The 19504-nt window shown below is 43.9% G+C and overlaps 1 protein-coding gene across 1 annotated transcript in view; it reads left to right on the forward strand.

Moving 5' to 3' along the window:
• Positions 1 to 19504, forward strand: part of RALGAPA2 (Ral GTPase activating protein catalytic alpha subunit 2) — a 92421-nt gene that overhangs the window by 21941 nt on the left and 50976 nt on the right. Inside the window, exons 12-29 of the mRNA XM_029961651.1 lie at positions 43 to 180; positions 566 to 714; positions 1115 to 1226; positions 1432 to 1669; positions 2200 to 2364; positions 3513 to 3653; positions 4594 to 4731; positions 5245 to 5339; positions 6152 to 6242; positions 6385 to 6567; positions 7010 to 7203; positions 7710 to 7808; positions 8047 to 8202; positions 16262 to 16390; positions 17265 to 17393; positions 18246 to 18304; positions 18609 to 18717; positions 19079 to 19189. Of these exons, the coding sequence (XP_029817511.1) occupies positions 43 to 180; positions 566 to 714; positions 1115 to 1226; positions 1432 to 1669; positions 2200 to 2364; positions 3513 to 3653; positions 4594 to 4731; positions 5245 to 5339; positions 6152 to 6242; positions 6385 to 6567; positions 7010 to 7203; positions 7710 to 7808; positions 8047 to 8202; positions 16262 to 16390; positions 17265 to 17393; positions 18246 to 18304; positions 18609 to 18717; positions 19079 to 19189 (2436 nt within the window). The remainder of the gene's footprint in view (positions 1 to 42; positions 181 to 565; positions 715 to 1114; positions 1227 to 1431; positions 1670 to 2199; positions 2365 to 3512; positions 3654 to 4593; positions 4732 to 5244; positions 5340 to 6151; positions 6243 to 6384; positions 6568 to 7009; positions 7204 to 7709; positions 7809 to 8046; positions 8203 to 16261; positions 16391 to 17264; positions 17394 to 18245; positions 18305 to 18608; positions 18718 to 19078; positions 19190 to 19504) is intronic.

Here is a 19504-nt window from a genome sequence, read left to right on the forward strand (position 1 = left end):
TTCCTTTCTTCTCTGTCCCTGACCGGGCTGTGTTTGTGGCAGCTTTCCTCGGAGCACTCCGGGCACAAGCGCTCCTCCAGCTGGGGCAGGACGTACTCCTTCACCAGCGCTGTGAGCAGGGGATGTGTGCTGGAAGATGAGGACAGAGATGTGAAAGCTGGAGCCCAGGCTGCATTACAGGTGTGCTGGGTGGGAAGGGGACGCTGTAACTTCCCTGCTCGTGTAACTTACACTGCAAATCACCTTAGAGTCTCTGGGACAAAGGAAAAGAGGTGTCCAAGCATATAATGGCAGGAAATGAGTGGCTGGAGGAATGTCCTCTTGCCTGCCCAAACAGAAGAGACATCCACAAGCCCCATACTGAGCCCTGTCTGCCTTGGGGGGGTCTGTGATGTCACGTGGCTGCTTGCTGGAATGATGTAGAAAAACAAAGTGATGGGTAAAACATGGAACTTTCCTGAGGAAAGGGAAATGTTTAACTAGAGGAGGACAAGTATTTTATTGTAAGTCTTGACTTTTTCCTTGCTGACACTGTGTAAATGGAGTGTCGATGCCTGTGTTGAAGGTGTTCCTGACAAACTCGGCGAATGTTTTCCTGTTGGAGCCGTGCACTGAGGTCCCGGTGCTGCTGAAGGAGCAAGTGGATGCTTGCAAAGCTGTTCTCAGTATCTTCAGGCGCATGATAATGGAGCTGTCAATGAATAAGAAGACATGGTAAACTTTACGTGGCATCATTTAAGAGAAAGTTATCAACATTTAAACTTTCTGGGACAGTTTTTGGTAGGGAACAGACTGGCTTTCTCAGGGGCAGACCTTGCTACCTAAGTTATGTTTGAGACTTGCCTCTGAGTTGATTTGAGAGATTGCAGAACCTGCTGAGCCTGCATCCTTGTACTGCTTCACTTCAAGGTTCTGGCTGGTATTTCCGTTCCTAACTTCACCTGAAAAATGAGCTCTTTACAGTCCACAGCCAATAGCTAGGGTTATTTTGCAGATGATCTGTGAAGTCCAAAGCGTGACCGTATTCTCAATAAATGAGGCTTGCTGGAGAATTAATGAACAAGTACAATTAGTAGAACATGTGAACAAATGTGCAATTTTGTTTTGGAACCAGGGAACAGATGCTACAGATACTCCTCAGAATAACAGAAGCTGTGATGCAGAAGCCGAAAGAAAACCAACCAAAGGACACATTTGCCCAGAGCATGGCTGGGTTGCTGTTCCGAGTGAGTGAGTGGGGCTGCTTGGTTTGTGTTTGCTCATCAGGATTGCCCGTGGTTTTAGCTAAGTGCTGTTGCACAGTGCTGTGAAACCTGCTTGTATTACTGGGAAGGAGGATTTTTTTCCTGTTTTACAAGTAATTCTTTTGTAAACTGTGCTGAATTCATTTGTCGGACCTGCCTGAAGGGCCACTTGTGTGTTTTCCCTCAGACCCTCATTGTGGCTTGGATCAGAGCGAACCTGAGCGTTTACATCTCTCGGGAGCTGTGGGATGAGCTGCTCAGCGTCCTGTCCTCCCTGACGGACTGGGAGGAGCTCATCAACGAGTGGGCCAACATCATGGACTCCCTGACAGCAGTGCTGGCCAGGACCGTGTACGGCGTGGAAATGACCAACCTCCCCTTGGACAAGCTCAGTGAACAGAAGGAGAAAAAGCAGAGGGGGAAAGGTCAGTCTGTGTGCTTGGTGCTTTTTGTATCAAACAACTTAAATATTTAAAGTTTAATTTTTAAAATTAATTTAACATTAAATGCTACCTAATCTAGCGTAAGAACCTGTTTAATCAAGTGTGAAGCACTTTGGATTTCTGTATTGTCATTGAGGAGGAGAGGTAGTTGGGATCAGGAGTAGATAGGTAGCTGTTTGGCAGGTTTGAGTATGTGCTTACAGTCAGTGCTTTCTGTGTAGCAGAAATGAAAGGTGGTTTCCTATGCTACAGAATGTCACAGGCATCTCTGTAAAAATTCCTTTCCGTGTGTTATTAATAAACTTTATTATTTACAGTTTTTTAGCTGCACTTACACGCCACCTTGAAATTGAGGCACAGAGTTGAAGTACCCATTGGTTTTTATTAATAGTAAAAATTCATCTGTGTTGTTTAAAGTATTAGTATTTGTCATGCCTGAGTCCATTCATCCATCAGCAAAAATATGTGCCAAAGCATCTGGTGCCAGAGAAAGTTGTGTTCTTTGTCCTAAGGTGGCATTTTAGAGCCTCAGAAGACAGCAGTAGTGGGAAGATCTTTTTCATTAAGCTGGAAGAGTCATCCTGAAGTCGTGGAGCCGATGAGGTTCAGAAGCGCTACAACCTCTGGGGCCCCTGGAGTTGAGAAAGCCCGAAATATTGTTCGTCAGAGAGCGACAGGTTAGACCATAACTAAGTGCTTTTGTAGCCCTACGCTCAGGAACACAAGTTTTATAGCTGCCTTTGAGGTGTGGCTGCTGCCAAAAGCAACTTAATAATTACCTGCACAAACAGCTGTTGTGTGCCTGCATCTGGATGTCTTGACCAGTGGGAGACATGGAGTCAAAATATTTTGGGAATTCGAAATGTAAGCTTTTAGCTACAGGACATTGAATTGCAAGTTAGACTTGTGCATGTTAGGGATTTCTGTAAAGAAGTACATTGCTATTTTTATCAATTCATAAGAAAGCATATATTACCATCAGTCACATAACAGATAACACATAGTAATGCAGGTATTTAATAAACAATTTTATCCTTTCATAGTTGCTTTATTTTCTCTCTTTTTCTTACCATGATGAGGTTTTTCTCTCAAAAGGAAAAAGGAAAGCAGGAGAAGGGAGACTGGGGTAAGGCATGCTGGGGGAATGTTGGAGACCCCAGAGATGGACCAGGTCCCTGTTTGTTCAAGCATTTCAGCAGCCTGAACCTGGCCTCTCTTTGTTTCATGGTAGCATCCTCCTGTGTGCCAGTTCACTGGGCTGTGGATCCCAGCTCTCCACGGAAATGCTCAGGAGCTGGAGCTGTTTGGCTGCACAGCTCCCTCCCTGGTTCCCAGCTGGTTGTGGTCCTTACCAGGAGAACTGGAAGGACATTCAGTGTGGTTTGTGGCTCCAGGCTCCGTAACTGAGCCGGAGCCTTCAGCTGGGATCACAGGACACTTCAGCAACAGAGTCAGTTCCTTCTCTAAGTCTGTTTTATTTTCAAACTCAGCAGATCCCAGTGTGTGCTCCAGGGGAGGATTCTCTGCTCTGCTGCTGCATTTCTCCCCTTGATGTCCCACCAGAGCAGTAGGGAAGTGTTGATCCAGGACTTTTCTTAGTTGTGTGTGTTCAAATTAAAGGCACTTCCACACTTGCTGTGATTCAGAAATCCCTGGTTATTGCCATTTCAATATGAGAGATGCAGTTGCACTTTATTAACTTACATCTTGTGGGGAAAACCGCTGGGTTTTTTTTTTTTATCCCAAAGCATTGTGTTTGACATTTAGAACCCAAATATTTCATTCCTTTGTCTGACATAATTATTGCTTTATTTTTTCCTGGAAGCTAAGCGAAGCCAGTCTATCAGCAACTGTGTCCATCTTTATGAGGCTTTGCCAGCTACTAAAAGTGTACCTCTTCTGCTTCACACTGTGAGCTCTCTCTTCCCTGGTCTCTCTTACACTTCTTGCTCTCACAGACTGTCAGGTACTGTACTTTAAAGTCATCTTTTATATCAGTGTTCTTTATATTTTTGAACTGCTGTCTGTCTGTTCCCTTTCTGTCCAGTTGATTCTTCTCAGTCTGTAGCACTGCAGGCAATACAGTTTTTGTTCATTTTAATATTAAAGATTACCATCAATTGCAATTAGATTAATATTCCCTAGTAACTAAAGTAAAATTTCCCAAATTTCTCTTCCTGGGAGGGATTTCTGACTCCTGAGTCCTACCCAGGGCATTAGCTGCAGTAGCAAGAGAAGGACAGTTTTGTGTGTGATGCTTTATGGCTCTGTAGGGATTCCTGCTCTGTTTGGTGTGTTTTCCTCTCAAGTTGTCTTGGAGGGGAACACTGAAATTGTTCCAGTTAGTGAATTACATTGATTGCTTTATTTGTTTCTGTAAGTAATTTCAAGTCAACATTGATACTCTAAGGTCAATAAATACCAGAAGCATTAGCTTTTGTGCCTGTGTCTCTGTGAGATAACTTTCTGAAACACTTGCAGTGTTTATTAAGTAGTAAAGCAGTATTTAAACTTGCACACTGCTGGATGGGAACACATTTGAGTGTTACTGGTTTCTTTGTTTGGTTTTTGGGGTTTTTTTTTCCCCCTAATGCCAACAGAAATGCATTTCTAAAAGCACTGTGTTACTCCCTAATCCCAAGAGTTCCTGTTGCTCCTTCCCCAGCATGTCAGATTATTTTCTCATTGAAATTTTCATGCCTCTCTTGTGCATCTGCCTCTAAACTTTGAAACTTCCCTAAGGATATTTTAAAAAACTTTAATTATAACTTGTAAAACTTAGGAATTTTAAATATTTGCAAGGGTGACTATTTCATAGAACTTTCTTAGGCAGGGAGTTCACACATGTAGACATGTGTATAATCCTGAGCTCCTGCAAATATTTTGTGTTTTAATTAAATCAACAGAAGTTGAAGAATCTCAACAGCTGGAAAATTCAGAAGGAACAGAAGCTGTGGGCCCATTTGCAGACCAAGAGCAGCAGCTGACTCGAAGTAGCAGCACTTCAGATATTGCAGATCAGATTCCATCTGATTTTTTTCAAGGTAATTTTGGTAAAATGCAGCAATAGTGCACTTCTGAAGAGAAAGCGTTGAGACTTGTTCAGTCTCATAAATGCTGCTCTTATTTATTTTGGTTTCCAGCTCTCCTCTAAAATGATTTTCATCTTATTTTCTTAGTAAATACGTTGTTGGTATCTTATTGAAAGAACTGTTTTTAAGACATTCAAGACCAGGACTGCAGGACATGATCTTTTATAAAGCAGGGAGGATAAAAATGAAACCTGAATGTATGCATTTTCATATATAACTCAACTTTTTTTCACCTGACTTGCATTTAAATTTAATGTATTTAAGCTGCAAGTCGAGTTCTGTTCCTCTTGTGTAAGTCTGTTATGCTTCTAAAGAATTTTTCAAAACATCTTGTATCCCATATGAATGTTGTATTGCCTCCCTTAGCTATAAATATGAGACATGTCACTGAAATCTTGATATGATTGCTATGTAGTTTGGTACCACAAATGTCTATAATTCTTGTTTGCTTTCTACAATTTCTAGGTAAAAAGGCTGGAAGTTCTCATAATTCAACTTCAGACTCCAAATCAGTTCAGGAAAACAAGGGACATGCAAAGAAGGAGGATGAAGCTGAGCAAGTAAGGCAAAACAGAAAGCGATTATTGTTTTTCCAGATCAGATACCTTTTAGCATTTAGAAACTCTTGGAAGTGAAAGTGTGAAAAATCATTAATCACATTTCTGGCACAGAGTCTGGAACTGAGCTGTAACTGCTAATTACACTGCTCGGTGTGGGCACTTTGTGTCTCCTGATCTCGTCAGCTGCTTCTGCAGGTTTATGTAGTTCTAGTTTTCTGCAAGACTTTTGTGCTCTTTTAAAGTATTAAACGTCAACAAGAAGTTCATAACTTTTAAGATATAAATAATTCATGGCTATTATAGAGCTACAGTACACTGGAATAAATGTTTGATGGTTTAAAGTACTGGGGAAAATGCTTCTCTTCAGTGCAGGTTTATCACCAGCCGTGCATGGCAGATGTTTGTGTGAATTGACATTAGGACAGGCAAACTTCATACATTTTTAATGGCAACTCTTGAATGAGCAGCCAAAACAATAAATGACTCAGGCTGTACCTCTTTGAAATATGAAAGCTGAAAGATTTTTGGATGCTTTATAAAGTTTTGAATTATTTCAGATGTGTTGAAAAACATAAGTAAAAGGTCCTGGTTGTTGGTGTGTAAACTGAGGTTAAGAAAGGGAGGATGAAGACTGGCATGGAAAGTGTGTTTTCCCAGAGACACTTACAGACAGTCGAGTAGTCTGAATATCCATGAGAATATCTTGGCTGAGTTGTAATTAATTTCTAATAACTCTCTGTGTGTCAGATTTGCTAAAATGTGATGTAGTTCTCAAAACTGTAACAAGCTGAGATGACTGTTTTTCTCGGCAGGTGCTAATACGAAGGAGCAGTAGTACAGCTGAATTAGATCTGAAAGCAGACTTTCAACCACCCCAGGGGAATTACAGAGACAGAGAAAAAAGTGAGTTCCGAGAAACACAGTATTTTTGTCAAGTGTAGCAGCTGAACTCAACATGCCAACTGTGGTTGTGGCAGAGGCAGCAGCCACTGTTGTCATGGTGCTGCTGTGGCCCCTGGCCCACGCTGTGCCCTGTGCTGTGCAGGTGAGAGCGTGAGCAGCGACGCGTCCCTGGGCTGCGGGGCCGACGTGGACATCGCGCTGCTGCCCTGGCAGGCGGCCGAGGACGATCCCGATCCCGACCCCGCAGCGGCCGCAGAGCTGTGTGTGGATCCCACTGCCCCGCGCTGGCTGCAGCTCAGCCCCTCGGAGCCTGCCAACCTCACAGGTACTGCACCCACGGGGCTCAGTGCCAGCCTGGCTCTGCGTCGGGAGGGGTTTATATGGCCTGGTTGGGTTACAGTAATTGAGTTATATATATTGAGAAATAGAAATAAAAGCCGGGTTCTGACTGAATACATCTCTCAGGGCACATGAATGTTCCATGGAACTGCATTTTGCCTCCCTGCTTGAAAATCCCCTGGAATGTGGACAGTCTGATCTGGAACTGCCCTGCTCTGTGGCACTGTGATATGAAGCCCCTCTGCCTCCATTTTCTGCCATGTTTTTCTTTGAATCGGGTGCAGCTCGAGCAATGAAAAAGAGATTTGAGGGAGAGAATTGTTTTGAGATGGAAGATGGTTAGAAGGACTGAAGTTCCTGTTTTATTGACCAATTTATGTTTACACAGCATTTCTAATTTGTGGAAATGGAACATTTTACATTTACAGACAGTAGTGAATTCCTTGCTGATGACTGCAGTATAATTGCTGGTGGAAGCCTTATTGGTTGGCATCCTGATTCTGCTGCTGTGTTATGGAGGAGGATCTTGGGAATTCTTGGAGATGTGAACAAGATACAGTCACCTAAAATCCATGCAAAAGTTTTTGGATACCTTTACGAGCTGTGGTATAAACTTGCAAAGGTATGTGATGCTTACAGATAATGCTAGTGACTTCTCTTATATTGTAAAAATTATTAATAAATATTATTAAATACGATTCAGTGTTAGCATCTGGAGCATGAGCATGGCATGGGAGGGTTCTGTCATAAAAGAAACTGCTCTTGTTTGGTTTCTAGTCCCTGTACCTAATAGAGCATGATCCTGTCCAGCGACAAGAGAATTTAAATGGTTCCCTTAAATGGGGTGAGGAAAGAGTAGCAAAGAAAATAGAAGTATAGAACAGAATACCACAGGTGTTGGTATTTGTGTAAAGGCCCACAGCATGACCCAAACTGGTAACATTTCCTTGGCTGGGGAGCAGCACCATAAAAAAGGTTTCCAACTTTGGCTGAAGTAGGAACTCTGTATAGTGCAGGGCATAGTGCCTGAACATAAATATAATAAGATTTAAATGTAATAGTATGATATAGAGAACATTAAAAAGTAAGCTGTCAGTTTTCTTAACACTCTTCCTTTAAAACCCTCAGATAAGGGACAACCTCGCTATCAGTGTGGACAATCAGTCGACTCCCTCTCCTCCCATCCTAATCCCTCCTCTCAGGATATTTGCATCGTGGCTGTTCAAGGTAAGTTAGTTCTAAAATTCTCACACATTTCCTGGTGTGTGTTCAGTTGCGTTATTTTCGATGTTTACAATCACTGCCGGCTAAGACAACAAACGTCCTCCAGAGGCTCTTTGGACCCGAATATCTGTTTATAAACACACAGAGCAGCTTTGCTTTCTGGAAGAGCCGCTGGAGGGGCAGCTCTGTGTTAGCTGGCTCCCGAGGGGCCAGGGTTAACCCCAGGTGTGTGTGTCTGCAGGCAGCCACGCTGCCCAGCGAGTACAAGGAGGGCAAGCTGCAGGCGTTCCGGCTGCTCTGTGCCATGATGACCCGGCGCCAGGACGTGCTGCCCAACTCCGACTTCCTCGTCCACTTCTACTTCGTGATGCGCCTCGGCTTGACCAGCGAGGACCAGGTAAAAAAGTGTTATCGCTCTCAGCATGCCCTTTGGAATGCCCTGTGCCATGGCTTGCAAGGACATCCTCAGAACAAAAACAGAACCAGAATTAATGCTGTCCCCTCCAGACTTTCCCTCTTCAAGATGAGTCCTTTGGGGAGTATTTAGAAGGGTCATCCCAGCTCTCCCGAGCTGGTGCCAGGGGGGCTGAAGGGAGAACTGAGACAGAAGGTTATTGTACCACTGTAACCAAGAGGTGCTCCCGAAACATTCGAATTCTGTGGATAAATGTTGTTTCAAGTCCCTGTGTCCTGGGTTAGCCTAAACTAGTTAGAATAAAGTATTCAGTATGAGGTGAGGAAAATACTTAATCCATTGAGCTGTCAGATGACTATTGGGCCACAGAAACAGCTCAATGCTCATAAAAACTGCAAGAAATATCTTTAGATAAAATAGAAAGTATCTACAAACATTTCCATGTTTTTATTGCTGTAGGAGTGAGAGCAAGGGCTGAAGCTGTGCTGGAAATGGCAGCAGAGGGCACAGGGACCCTTGGGAAACCCTGGGAATTATTGCTGGTGCCTTTAGGAAACCAGACAGGTTTGGTTATTTCTGAGATGGAAGAGAGAAAGAATGAATTGTTACCAGACTCTTGCCCCTCAGTTGCCATCCTAAGGTGTTAGAGTGTTTGGAAAATCTTCCTTTTAAATAGATAAGAATTGAAAGGAAAGGTTTTTCTTCTGGAAAATCCCAGGAGTCCCAGCTGCTGCTGCAACTTAGGAAAAAAACACCATTTCCAAAGCACAAACAGGGAAAAATGGAAGTGTAGTGGGAACTCCCCTTTTTGGCACTCTGTGTGTCACCTGAGAGGGACCAACAGCTCCTTCCGCTTCCATCTCACTCAGGTCAGATCCAGCAGAGTCCCCTCAGTCCCTACAAGAGACTGGTACCACCCGCTGGGGTCTGAGCCCTGACCTGAACCCCCCCCCAGCAATAAATGCTCTCCCACCAGCCCCAGCACACTGTGCAGAGGCACAGCCCAAGCCAGAGAAGGGGCAGCAGCAGAGGCAGCCCCGACTCTGCACGTTGCTCCAGGCTTTCCTGGATGTTTTGCTGCTGCTCTTTGTTCTCCCTCCTCACTGGGGTTTGCTGTGTCGCCTCTTGGTGGCACACTTGACTAAGGTTTGCTCGTGTGTGACTGTCCTTCCCGTTTTGTTTTCCTGAGCTATGGAGCTGGGCGAGGAGTTAACTCGCAGAGCGTTGGAGCAGCCTGTTCGTAGGAGGCAGGACCCTCACACCTGCTCCTGTATTTCCAGGAGGATTGGCACCGAGGTGCTTCCTGGGTGCTGAGACTAGTGGGACCCTGATTTAACAGAGGGCACAGGATTGCTGGAATATGGATCCCAGTATGGTTTCCAGGATTCCAGTTAGTGCAAACCAAAATAAACTTTGGTGCAGATTTTTTTTAGCACAGATTGGTTTTGTTTGCTAAGCACAGACATGAATTTCTCACTTTCAAGCAATATGCACAGAAGGAAGGGGAGGAGGCGGCTCATGGAGGAATTTCCCTTCTGTGTGGATCACTGGTGCGACTTTTAGCGTTTATGGGGGAAACCACTGACAGCCCAGCTCCAGGAAGTCACCTTGACTACTTCAGAACAGCTTCTTAGGTGGCTACATAATTAAAAATATTACAGTCAGAAACTTCTTTGACCTGAATACGATTTTCAGTGTTTTGGTTTGCATCAGAAGTGGCTTTTTAAATATATTTCTTTTTTCACTCCTTGCTTAAAGACATAAATGTAGGAGATTTCTGCTGTATTGTGTAGCTTTTGGTGTTGAGAGAAAAACAAAATAATGCATTTTTGAGTGTGTTATAAATGAATGCAATCTTATTCCCAGCAAGTGCAGCCTAACTTTGCAGCCTGGTCTCATGGGGTGCAGAAAAGAGCAGTGTGAGGGTGTATTTTAGAGGAGGCTCCCGTGGCACTCTGAGTTCAGGACATAGCAATTAGCTCAGCAGAGGAGACGGCGGGGTAATGAGCTGCAGCTAATTTGTCCATGTGGAAGTGTCTGACAACAAACACCTCTGGAGAAGTGAACAATTCCCTGCAAGAATTGCATCACCTTTCCAGGTGGGAGAAGCCATTGCATCATTTTGAGCCCCAGTCTGGAGCTGGGATTGCCTCCAGCCAGGGAGGGGCCCGAGGTCAGGGGGCAAGGGACCATCTGCGGGTGGTGCTTCCCTCCTGCCCTGCTCCTCACAGGCATTGCTCTGCTGCTGGAGGGAGCCACGGGCTTTTCATTCATCAAAAACCAGGAAGCTCACTGAGGTTCACAACCTTGCCTCCCTGACCTCCAGCACGAAGGAAACAGTTTGGATGTTCACTGCCACATTTGGGGTTAGTGGCAGTTGTTTACCTACAGCTGTTTCAGTTCCTCAGGATTATTGAAAATCAGGAAATATTTCTGGGATGTGGTTTTTAGGGATACCAAGGGATAGCCTGTTGCAGTTTGGGTAGGCATAGCTGCCTTCTGCTGCCAGGTGAGCCTGATGGCTGGAAAATTCCCATTTCAGGGACTGCTATCCGTGTCTTTTGATTCGGACAGTAAGTACAGCTTTTTAGATTAACCCAAAATCTAACACTGCAATGCACAAATTTCACAAATACCTGAACTGGGAAAGGAAGTGTATTTTATTATTGCTCTTTTATTATTGCTACTGGCTGCTTACTGTAGCAGTAGTTTTTGCTTCATTTACCTGAAAAAGTCCCTAAGCATCTCCTCGCTCCATAGCTTCCTCCTTTTTGCTGAAGAACCAAAGGACCAAAACACAATCCCAGAAAGCTACGAGCACTACTCAGCCCCCTTCTCAGAAAAGCAGCTGTTGAGATAACTGTGATTCCTCAGGTCTGGTCCTTCTAGCACTTAAATCATCCTCTGAGATTGCTGGGGGTTTTCTCCTTGAATCCTGTGGGTTTTTGTGATGCCACCTTGATTCTGTCCAAGTTTCCACTCTCAGTCTGAGAGGAGAGCGCAGTGCAGGGGAGGTGCTACCTCTGCAAAAGAGGCAGCAGGTTTGCAATGCCTTTTCAGCTTTCAGACCCTCAGCTGTTCAGTGTCATTTCTTTAGTGCCACCCTTCTGTGAGGGTGAGCATCACTTACTGTGCCTGGTGTCCCCTGTCACCAGCACCGAGGGGTCACCCAGTGCTCAGAGGTGACCTGCAAGGTGAGTAAACGGGTCAGTTGTCACCCTGACTTCGGAAGTGAGTTTTAACAGGTAACTTTAATAAATGTACAGTCACACTTACTTGCCAGAGCATCTTTGGAATAGGATGCTTACGTGTTTAAGGAACATAATAAAATGTAGAGACTTCAGAGATTCTCTGTGGCGAGGACAACAAACAGCCAGGGAAGGAGACACTGCGGTGGCTTTTTCAGTTCAGTGATGTGAAGGGCAGAACAAACTTTAAATATGGAAGCAGAGAAACCCAGCCCAACGGAGCTGGCAGATGTCCTGGGTGATTAAATGTCAGCACATGCAGCAGGCCTGCTCAGAGCCCAGCCTGGCTGCAGCCAGGGCACTTAACAGCTTTGTTTGTAGCTCCATTCCTTTTAGTAGTGAAAGGATGACGTGGATGAAATGCTCTGTCAATAGAGATGGTGATGTGCTAGTGGACGTTATGTGTCTATAAGCCTCTTTATTTGTTTAAAATGCCCTGTTGGTAATTATGGAAAGGAAGCTGCAGCAGCTCTGTATAAGCTCATGTAGAAACACTGACTGGAGCTGTTGGTGTGGGAAATGGCTAATTTATAATAGGAAGCATTTTTCAGTAGAGCTGCTAGTGGAGAAGCTATATTAATTATTGTTTGTATTAACATTGATCTGACTTTTAATAAAGAAGTATTTGTGGGCTTTCTGTACAGTTGTTACTCGGCAGTAAGGAGCAGTGTGCAGCCTGTAGGCTGTCACTGGGACCTGTAATAGCCTTCTAAAGGTACAATAAATAAGTACCTTTGCTTTTGTCCCCCACGGAATGGGTACTTCTTGCCCGGATTTCTGCCTTATGGTGTTGCACACAAGGACTCTTAGTTGTACAGAAACCATAAAGCTGTTTAGGTTCTTTCCCAGGCTGCCATTTAAAAGGAAATAATCTTAATATAGTCTATTAAGGCTTAGATTCCCCTATTTTAGCTTCTTGAGACTTCTTTCCAATGGCTACCATGATTTTCTCCCTCTTTTAATCTCCCCTTACCTCATTTTCTGTAGAAAATTTGCCAGTGTGCCCCCATTATGTGCTTTGAGTGCTTTGAAAAAGTGTTAACAGACAGCATGTTTCCAGTAGGGACAAACAAAAGTCCAAATGCCAGGATCTCACAGGAACTCTCACATCCCCCTCTGCTCACCCAGAGCAGGGGAAGTGGGACGTGCTGGAGAAAATAGCTGGAAGATTGACTGAAAGCAGGGAGGAGCCAGGTCATGCCAATTGTGGGAGCTGTGTGCTCCAGAATGATTTTGTTAGTTTCTGTTTATTTTGCTTTAATACATTTGCCCTTTCTAAATTGCTTCCATCCCACTCGAATTCCTGTTTTGTAGTCAGTGTTCTGTCCGTGGGACAGTTTGGAGCAGTCCTGCCACAGGCATGTGGGAGAGATCCGTGTGGGGACACAAAGTCATCTCCACGTTGCAGGCAGTGCCCTGGCCTTGGCACCCACACCTCTGTCCCTGTCTCCAGGGAGCGCTCAGGAATTGCTCTCTTAGTGTGCAAGAACCAAAATATTGCTTGCAGTCCTTAATTCCAATGGTTGCCTCAGTTGTAGCAAGTGCAGCTTGTCTGGAGGTCAGGTGTTAACTGGCACCTTGGAATGGAGTTTTCTGATGAGCTCATCCTGGGTTTCCTGAGGTGGTCAAATTTACTTTGTAAATTTTTATTGGAACTTAATTTTTGACGAGTTAACTCGTGCCTAAAATGTAATGGTAGGTAGGAAAATTTGGAGTAAGTAAATGGAAGTATTTGTTCCTTTAAAGTAAGAAAGGAAAAGGGAGGACTTACCACTTAAGTCTTTTGTAAATTAATAATCTTTCCCGTGCTGTAAATCTCAGCCGCTAATGAGGTGTCTCTCAGTGAGGAACAGAGTGAACTTTCAGTGCAAAATCCATGTTGTTCCTGTTGAGAGACAATTGGAAACGTGAGGAAGGCAGCTGGCAGGCTATTTGGTTACACCTGTAATCTGCAAAAGCTTGAACAAAAATTAGGTGAAGAATATTTCTGCAATTGACCTTTCAGTGAACTTGCATAAATTTATTTTGCTTACTCAGTGGATGTTTATGACCTTATAATTTGGATTACTAGATTAACCTATACTGAAATATGATGCCATTTATAGGGTTAATGCATTTGAGGAGGATATGCATGTGATTGCCCCTTCCTCTCCCCCTCTCCCCAGCTTTAACACTACAGAGCATCATTTTGAATTGAAATAGTCCATAATGGTCCTTTTTTTCACTTTTCTTTAACAACATGAACACTAAATTATAGCTGTGCAATTATGTAAACAATGGAAATGCTTCCAGAATGAATACTTCCTTTTAAATTTTCATTTTGTGTAATTGCTGAAAGGTTCGGAGCCATAATAAACCAAAATGATTTTACACATTTATCGTTCTAAAGGTCAATTATGAAAGAAGTAAAGAAACAACACTGTGCAGAATGAGTAAACCAATTTCCATGGCCATCACCATATGTTTTTCTTATGGCTTGTGTTTTCCAGTTGCTGTGTACATAGCATTCAATTAAAGTGATTCATTGACTAGGCTGGAGCTGCTGCCCAGAGTTTACATTTCCAGACCCGCGCTCGGGAGGGAAGGAAGCGCCTGGGCTCTGTTTGGATTACCTGATTTTGCAGTATCACTGATAGCACAGATGTTCTCGCTCCCTCGCCTTCTCACAAGCCTCACTCTGCTGATAAGCTCCCAAAGCTACTGAATTACTGCCTGAAATCCTGTTTTATTGTGAGCTGGGTCGTGCAGGGAAGTGTGCAGATTGGGAAAGGGGGGAAAACCTGGCGGGATTACCTGTGAGGTCCGTCCTGGCGTGGTTCTGTCCATTTGCTGTGCAATCACATCCAGCAGAAGGCCAGTTCCATAGCCAGGATATATTCTGCCTTGTCTTAGCTTAAGTGAAGTCACTCAGACCATCCAAGTGCACACTGGAATGCCTGAGATGAACCATAGCAGTGGGAACAGCCTGGCAGAGTGGGTCAGTCCAGGCCCTGTGTGCATATCACAGCATGCAGCCCATGCTGGGAATTCAAAGGGAAACTAAGGATTGGTTCAGTAGCTTTTCAAAGTAAAATTTTCAAAGGTTTCTTACTATAGAAAATGATTTTTTTTTTCCCCCCTAGTAGTAGTATATCTCATAACCAGCGAGTAGATCCCTACAGCCCCATTGCTCCAGCATTTAGGAATGCGTGGGTAGTCTCAGCATTGATATATTAAGGTAACAGTTGCGTGATTCCATCTTTCTCCTCGTTTTGGAAGTGTTCCGTGCAGGGCCCGGGCTGCAGGGGCTCTGCCCGTTGCTGTGTGTGACAGATGGGAGCGATGGGCTGAGGACAGGAGTTAATGCAGTTGTTGGGAGCAGGTCCCGGTGCTTCCTGGCCAGGTTATCCCGGGCTGCTTTATCGTGGCACATGTCAACAGACGTGTGCTCCCATCTGCTGCCCGAGATTAGGACCAGCCTGAGCCGTACCTGGCCCTGCTGGGCAGGTGTGGCTGTGCCGACCAGCCCCGTGTGCTAATCAGGCCCTTAATTAGAAAAAGGTGGGTCCTTTGTTCTGCTCCAACTGTGAGTTTACCACCCGCTTTATGAGCTGCTGCATCCATCTGCTCTGCATTCTCTGTGTTTGCATTGACCCATATTGACTTAAAAAGTATCAAAGGAAGTGATTAAAACTAGTTTAAACATTAACTCGGGTAGCATTTTAGCTTATTCAGGAAAGTGAAAGCATTATCTGCTACTATGTTTAAAACTAATACTATTTATTTAAAATATATAGCAGTTATTTCATCAGATGTTGGTGTTAAAAACACTTAGTGGAACACTAAATAGGGGATGTGCAGATGTTTAGCAGGGCTTTGATAAAATAGTGGTGATCTTAAAGCATCTCTTCATGTAGAGAAAATTGGGTTTATCAACTTTAGCTTCTGCTGTAGAAATTGAGCACATGGACACATTCTGGGACTCCAAGTTCAGACCTTCTTTAGCACATCATAAAACCATAAGGGTGAAGGTGGAAAAGTTCCTTTGTAACCTTCCTTCAAAATTTTAGTGAGTGAAAAATAATTTTCTACTCAGTGTAGAAATAGCTTGATCTAACTCTTCAGCAAATACAGTGTTGCAGGTAAGGATTATATAGATTTTATGCCTAATTTTAAACCTGCTGAAAGCTTGCGGCAAGAAAAATCTTACTTCAAATGCAGGAACTTTGCCCTGATTTGGAGAGACTACGAAGTCTTGAAACGTGGAAGGATTGAGATTGAAATGCTTATCTCGACCATGCTCTGTGTCACAGGGATGAGCAGAGCTGGGGGTGCTGGTCTGTTCCTTCAGGGCACAGGCAACATGTGTTGGGGTCAGCTTGTGTTCTTGTGGCACAGAATTTTGAGTGAAGCAATTTAGGAACTCACTCCTTTGGAGTGCTGCAGTGCCTCATCTTAGATCCATTAAAAGTTTGGATGTTTTGAATCCAAAGGCTTACTTAGCAGAATGGTTGTGCTTAGGCACAGAGAGAGACATGGGTGTGTGAGTTGGGTTTTTAACAGGAATTTAAGAGTAGAAACCTTAACCAAAACACCCAGTGCACTTTTGCTACTCCATGCATCTGGTGATAGTTACATGACAGTCAGTTTGCACAAAGAGCCGTGGGGCTCTGTGAATTTGCACCTTGACTAGTGTGGGACTGGTGAACCTCAAAGTTAAATCTTCTCAAAATCTCCCTTTTGCTTTTGGGCTCCTTCTGTGGGTTATTTTTGTTTTGGCTTATTTCTTCTCACACAGGTAACTTCTCTTGCAGGATATCCTGAACACCGTCATAAAGCACTGCCCACCCTGGTTTTTCTTCCTGGGCCTGCCTGGGTTCACGATGCTGATCGGGGACTTCGTGGCGGCGGCGGCGAGGGTGCTGCGCACGGACACGCTGGAGGTAACGAGCTCATCGCTGCACAGGCGGGCTCCTGGGGCCGTGGCACGGCAGCTGGTGTGGGACATGGTGGCACAGGCTGCCCCCCTGCTATGGCAGAGGTGTTTCATCAAAAGACCAGAGCGTGAGGAACCCTCTCCTGGCTGCTGTTGCAGCAGTGCTTTTTCCCTCAGCCCTCAGAGTCTGATCAACCTGATGGTTGATCCAAAGCTTAAAGTGCTAATAAGAAATGAGTACTTAACTTTCCATGGAAAAAAACAAACCAAAACATCACCTTCCATTTCTCCTACAAGCATAAAACTGGGTGTTCCTTGTATTTTCAATATTGCATAGTAGTTAATGTGTTTCTATCTCATGCCATGGTGCTTTCAATGGTTTTACCGAAGTAGGGATCTCTCTGCACATTAGTATCATCTGTGCAGTCAGGATGAGTGCACTGTGCACTTTCTGTGTCACAGGATCACGAATAGCAGTGCTGGATTAGTGCTTCAGCCTCTCACTCAGCTTTTCTTAGGTGGTTCTGTACTTCCAGTTGATACCAAATGGCTGATTGTTGTGTTGGGTAATGACAGAGGAGGTGTTAAAAATGTGGAATGTGCTTAGGAGCAGGGCCAGATGCCTGCTGGAGGAGCAGCTCAGCCTCACAAAGAGAGCAGGGCAGCACAGCAGCAAAAAGCACGGGCAGGAAGATGTGTTAGTCACTGCTTTCATACAGCTGTTGCTGGAGCTGTAAAAGAAAAGGTCCTGGGACACTTCAGTGCTGCATTGTGAATCCAGTACTCTGAGTGTGGCAGTGCATCCTGGCCTCAGAGCTGATGGCATCTACACATGTGAAGGTTTTTCTAATTAATATTTCTCTTTACTTGCCCCTCATTAGGCTCCCCGTTCTGAAGCTCACACCATCCTTGGTGCTCTCGTGTGCTTTCCAAATACCTACCAAGAAATCCCACGGTTGGGGCCCATTTCAGAAGCCAGTGAGATCAGCACAGGAACTGCAGATGTGAAGGTAAAGCCCCATTTCATTGTAAATCCTTAGGTAACCTATCCTATTTTTATTATTCAGTTACTTAATTCTTACTGTGAGTTTTTGGTTAAAAAAGGAACCCTTCCTTCTCCTCGAACCCCACAACTGCACATTACATGTGCTTTGCTGAGCAGTGCTTTGCTTGACGTGTGCCATAACGTTAACAAAGCCTAGATACTGCAAATTCCAGTTGGATTTTCAAGGAGAGCAAGCTGGCTGTGATCAGATGCCATGTTTTTCCAACCAGATGCCGTCCAGGCCAATTCATTAAATAGTGTAGGTGGTATTTAAAGTGTCCATTCATTGTACCTGTGTCCATTAGCTCATCCTGTAAGAGATGTGTGGGGTGTGTAAGGGTAGAGATTTTTTGCCTTATTGCTATTTCAGTAACCAGAGGAGTGCAGGAACCCCTTTGCACGCCGGGCACCCATTCTTGCTTTCTTCATCAGGCCTTGGAGAGTCACTGGAGGCGCGTTAAAACTGTCTGAATTTTAGAAGTGTCTTTTCTGTACTTAAAACCAAAACACTACAGTTTGTATGAAGTGACCTCCACTCATAGTTTGTAAACACCCTTCCACTGAAAATGAATTGATTTCTGTCTTGCTGCCTGTACGTGAGTTCATGAGTTGTAGGTCGATTCAATTTGTCCACAAGGGCCTGTGTATTTGAGTTGTAATCGGTATTTCTGCCTTGACAAAATGCAACTGGCATGAGATAAAGATGCTTTAAGAACAGATTGAGGATTAAAGTGACTTCACTTGTAACTATGTAAAAATTAACTTTAAAATAGAGGTATGGAAAAGATGCTTATTCTAATTTATTTTGTTGTTTTAGTGTTGCCTCATAAATATTTTATTGAAGAATGCTACAGAGGAGCCAAGTGAAGCTGCAAGGTAAATTGGGAAAATCATGGAATTGTTTGGGTTGGAAAAGATCTTTAAGATTATCAAGTCCTTGAGTTGGAAAGTCTTTCTTGCTACTTGGTTTTGGTGCTTGTCCAGCTGAGGTGTTGCTACTGCCTTGTGGTTTGGTCCTATGAAGCTGAGCTCCACTCTGCACCATAAAGGTGCAGGCCTGTTGTGTGAGAGGGAAAAGAAAGATCTTTGTGCATTTTTTTTCTTTTTATTCTTTTTTTTTTTTTTCCCTCTAAATGTTCTTCTAAAACTTTTGACAAAACTACTCTTCCTTTTACCAAAGGTGCATAGCCATCTGTGGCCTGGGAGTGTGGATCTGTGAGGAGCTCACACAGTGCACAAACCATCCCCACGTGAAGAAGGCCATCAACGTCATAGGTGTGACACTGAAGGTATTGCTCTGGCGGGCCCCAGTCAATCAGCATTGTGTAAAAACAGGCATTTTCACCTTTTAAAGAGCTGATGATGATCTGGAGCACAGTCTGCAGGTCTGGTGTCCTATACAAATGTGCAGAATATTTGCAAAAATAGCATGTGCTTGTGTACCTAAAGACCCTTTCCCCAGCAAACTGAGTTAAAATCACACAGACAATATCAAACCTGCTGGTTCCTAATGCTGACGAGATGATTTCACAGCATTAACGGTTTTTATTGTTTGTGTAGATGCAAAATAATTTAAAATGTAGAAAAACTGAATGTGTTGTATTGTATGTGGATGTTTTATTTGGCTTTTAATCACCTTTTTTTTTCCAGTTTTCCAATAAGCTGGTAGCTCAGGTAGCCTGTGATGTTCTTCAGCTGCTGGTGTCTTACTGGCAAAAGCTTCAGGAGTATGAATCCTCCCTGTGCCGGAAAATCACTGAAGTACGTCAGACTCTTTAAAATGTTTGTAGGGAAATCGTGTGCAAAGTTGTTTTAATTCCTTCCTTGAGCTGCTATGATTTGTGAACTCCCTTCTTCTGCAGATATTGTTAGGGATGTAATTGCTGCAGTGCCAGGACCAGTGTATGTCCCATGTTTGCAGGGACTTGTTTTCAGAATGCTCAGTAAATCATTGTGTTTCACTTGGACGTTGATTGACACAGGCACTTGGATGCTCCTAAGGGAACTGAACCTTTTCCATACCCTGTGCACATGAAGTCCAACTCTGTCTTTATAGTGAAAGAAGTTAAGTGCCTT

Source organism: Manacus vitellinus, unplaced genomic scaffold (genome assembly GCF_001715985.3).
Source record: "Manacus vitellinus isolate BGI_N305 unplaced genomic scaffold, ASM171598v3 scaffold_38_pilon, whole genome shotgun sequence".
Lineage (NCBI taxonomy): Eukaryota > Metazoa > Chordata > Aves > Passeriformes > Pipridae > Manacus > Manacus vitellinus.